A 3,820-nucleotide genomic window follows, 5' to 3' on the forward strand; every position below is an offset into this window, starting at 1 on the left:
CCTTCAATGTCCTTTCCAAGTCCTCGGGTATGAAGCTCCTCGACTGAATGTTGGCGAGCCACCGGAGGTGAGCACTAGTGTAGGGGGCAAGGATTTGGAGGCATAATAGTGGAGGTGCATATGCCATCGATGACAACGAAGGAATGGTGGGAGAACATGGGTTTGAATGATAAGGGGAGTGGAATAGGGAGTTAACGCCGAACCGTCTCGTCTCCCGCGCTTCCCAACGCGTGCAGCCTCATGTCACATTGCGCCTGATGGAGTCTGGCTATGAGGAGACTGCCGATTCAACCAGGCGGAGGGCTGCTTTAACAAGCGCGCGGGCCACGAATTCGACTCTGCCCAGACAACCAAATCCCCTTTGTGTATCTGCTTGTGCATCACGAACACAGCATCGACGTGTGACCACTTCTCTGTTTTTCACTTGTATCGAAGCGTACCAAATTCCATCGCTTACAGTTGGTGTATACGCATTTCTCACATATCTGTATATAATGTAACTATTTATGTATAGCTACTAACCATTTGGTGGACGCAGCTTACTTATTCATAATCATCAGGAGCCTGTCATCAGCAGGATCCGGGGGCGAAGCCGACGGTCTTCTTGCCAAGGTCGTAGAGCACGCCGTAGGTCTTCTGCTGCGTGTTCCCGATGATGGCGACGCTCTCGTCGTCGCCGTTGGACGCGAACGCCAGGCACACCTGCGCCTGGCTGATGGCGTACACGATCCCGGACACGTCCACGTCGAGGCACGTGCCGCCCTGGAACACCAGCGACACCGTCGGCAGCGACACATCGCTCAGCCCCGTGAAGTCGTAGCAGGTGTCCAGGATCGAGTACGCCGGCGCCGTCTTGTACCCGCTCGCCGACATGGCCTTGGCGAACGCCTTGGACAGCGCGAGGTAGGCGGTCGCCGGGAGCCGCGTGATCACCGTGCCGGAGTCCACCAGCGTCCCGGCCGTGGAGAACACCGACTCCGCGACGGGCACCTGCTGCCCGCCCACGCGGATGCCCGTCAAGCCCACGTAGTAGAACGTCTGCCCCTTGTCGGTCAGCATCGGCGTCAGCCTCGCGTTGTTGCCCGCCGACCCCGGGCCGAAGTCCAGGTACCCTGTCCCCGTCGACGACGCCGGGAGGCAGTAGGCGAACGCGCCGCCGTACTTGTCGTACGCCTGCACCGTGAGCGACGTCTTCCCGCGGCCGAGCCCCATCAGCCCCGCCGTCTTCCCGAACAGCCCGCTGTTCTTCTCCCCGCACCCGAACCGGAACCCCTGCAGCGCGTCCACGTACGACGCCATGTCAATATTGTTCGATCCGTGTCACGTGACGTACGCATTGGCCATTGGCAAACGTGTAGGCTAGAGGGGAGTAACCTTGATGGCGTCGTGGGCGATGGTGAGGGTGTCCTGGGCGAAGAAGCCAACGGTGTAGGAGCCGTCGCCGTACTGGACGGCGTAGAGGCAGTGGCCGCCGGTGCAGCCGTTGCTGTCGAGGTCGTCGCAGGCGGGGTCGGAGCAGGACACATTGGCGTAGGTGGACGACTTGGCCGGGTCGAAGAGCGGCTCCTTCTGCTTGTAGCACTTGACCACGCAGGGGCGGCACTGCACCCACGTCGTGTCGCTGCCGGTGTCGAACACCACCGTGTACTTGGACGCCGGCGTGCCGAGCCCGACGGTCACCACGTAGTTGCCCGTGCTCAGCGCGCGGCCTGGCGTCGCCGGGAGCGACGGGGTGGAGGAGGACGCCGAGTGCCCGGGGCTCTTCTTTGTCCCGGGCTGGACAGGCGCAGCGCGCTTCGTCAGTTTGCCCCGGCCGGTGGTCGCGGACACCCGGCGCTGGATCGAATCGACGCGGTTCTGGTCGGCGGCGAGGATCTCGTCGTGAGCCGGCAGCTTCCCGTGCGCATCAGCCAGAGGGGAGCATGGGCCGTGCTGGTGGACGATCTTCATCCTCGCTGACGCCGCAGCGCTGGGTTCGTGCTCTGCAATTTCAGGGGCATGTTCGGCTTGGATCAGAAAATTCAGATTTTACTTGGGCTAGATAATATTCAGGATGGAAATTAAACTCTTTCTAGTAAAAATAAATTCGAATTACAGGTGTAGTCAATGAAATCGAACCATCCTTGTCAGGAATTGCAAAAAATCTGTACAGGTGGTGGGTTTTGGTCAGAGTGTCACTCTAGCTGGTGTACTTGGTCTGTAGTTGGTCACGGTAGACCAGTCAAAGAACAGTAAAAGACAACTCAAGTATTTTTGTTCACTTCAGCTGCAGCAAACAGCCTTATGTAGAGTCAAAATACGTCTTACATTATGAGACCCGATTATGCATGCAATATTCCGTGCATGGATCTAGCGTCCATCGCTACTCTCAAGTTCATACTTAATATTGGGCAAAACTTATATTATTTCATTGTGTTAAATAACGTTTCATTGCATTTTTCTAAAAAAAGTATATTATAGGGTTTCGTCATGTATAAGAAAAAAGAGCTCACTTGTGTTTTCCCATAAAAACGAGCACACTTTTTTTTTCATAAGGAAGAAGAGTTTATTTTCTACTCCCTCCGTCCCAAAATATAAGAACATTTTTAACACTAGCATAGTGTCAAAAACGTTCTTATATTCTGGGATAGAGGGAGTATCAATCAAACCTATAGGACATAGCACGAACCCCAGAGCAAACGGTTGACGGTGGATCCATATTCTGTGGCACAGTGGAATTGATTTTCTCAAAGAATACTGAAAAGTTTTTATTCAACAGTTCTTATAAGTTCGGACTATTTCTGGTAGGAATAAATCACACTTCACTCTCCCTTGATCCAATACTAGAGAAACTAAATCATTTATATTTATGCTTGTAGTCGTTGCTAGCTGGTCAAGGGACTTGGATGTAATTCTTACTTCTGGTGTTTCTTGTACTAGTCATCGTTTGGTGGTTTACGGACCATAATGAATAGATCGAAAGTTTTTCCGAAAAAAAGACCCCAAAAGACAAATCCAATTAATCTCAACGTCAGTCCAACAGCTTTCAGTGTTAAAAAACCCACATATTGTTTCCACGGTGATTGTTTAACATGTTTAGCGCACAATTAATATCATATTAAATGTCCATGTTTGTGCTTATCATATAGTAATACAGAAGCAATATATTCCATCTAACATCAACGTATCAACGTACGTTGCAATATGCATTTATTAGTTGGTGTAAAAAAGGAAATTAGTAAGAACAAGAGATTGAAACAACACAAGCAATTCAAGCATGGCCGGATTCAATTAGCTAGATGCAGCAGTCAATGACTGAGAGAAAAGTGACCAGCTTGACGGGCGACGATCTTGAGCTCGACCAGGAATTAACCTGCTGTCGTGGGGCAAGCCGGGCCGGGGAACAGGGACGCCACGCTCAGCGGCGCGCGATCAACCGAGCTCCCCGCAGCACGGGCAGCACCGAGCCCGAATGCCGCGAGGACGGCGGCCGCGACGACCAGGCGAAGGAAGCCACGGCGAGAAGAAGCGGCAGCGGAGGCGGCCATGGCGTGCACCACCGCACAAGTGGCCGTCAGGTAGTGGGGCGGCTGGGGTCCCGGTGAGTGGAGGGAACACAAATTAAACGGTCCATCACACAGCTCCTATCCTGTCATATATATAGCCTGGGGCCGGCTGATTAGTCTGACGGGAGCCGTGCGCACTGGCTGTTGCTTCGTCGTTTTTCTTCGGGTGTCCGGCCCCTCTCCGCACTGCCCTTCGGGGCAGGGACGAACTTGGGGAGTGCACTGATTGGTGATTGCGCCTGGTAATAGGCACCGTGTGATTTGTGAACCCCCTG

At 53.5% G+C, this 3,820-nt stretch overlaps 1 protein-coding gene across 1 annotated transcript; it reads right to left on the reverse strand.

The window, feature by feature from the left end:
* Positions 1-376: 376 nt before the first annotated feature.
* On the reverse strand, positions 377-3,610 carry LOC119337573 (aspartyl protease family protein At5g10770-like). The gene is made up of 3 exons (XM_037609734.1): positions 3,353-3,610; positions 1,375-1,982; positions 377-1,272 (listed from the first exon to the last, which is right to left on the reverse strand). The coding sequence occupies exons 1-3, from the start codon at positions 3,525-3,527 to the stop codon at positions 571-573; spliced, it is 1,485 nt and encodes a 494-aa protein (XP_037465631.1). The 5' UTR covers positions 3,528-3,610; the 3' UTR covers positions 377-570.
* Between the last annotated feature and the right edge of the window lie 210 nt (positions 3,611-3,820).

The sequence above is a fragment of the Triticum dicoccoides genome, chromosome 7B (assembly GCF_002162155.2).
Source record: "Triticum dicoccoides isolate Atlit2015 ecotype Zavitan chromosome 7B, WEW_v2.0, whole genome shotgun sequence".
Lineage (NCBI taxonomy): Eukaryota > Viridiplantae > Streptophyta > Magnoliopsida > Poales > Poaceae > Triticum > Triticum dicoccoides.

What these genes read in the sequence shown, in the direction of transcription:
- LOC119337573 (XM_037609734.1), bottom strand. Translation starts at nt 3,527, where the DNA reads ATGGCCGCCTCCGCTGCCGCTTCTTCTCGCCGTGGCTTCCTTCGCCTG. An exon ending in GGCTTGCCCCACGACAGCAG is followed by an intron (nt 1,983 to 3,352) that starts GTTAATTCCTGG and finishes CTGAAATTGCAG; the next exon opens with AGCACGAACCCAGCGCTGCG. An exon ending in TCGCCCACGACGCCATCAAG is followed by an intron (nt 1,273 to 1,374) that starts GTTACTCCCCTC and finishes GACGCGCTGCAG; the next exon opens with GGGTTCCGGTTCGGGTGCGG.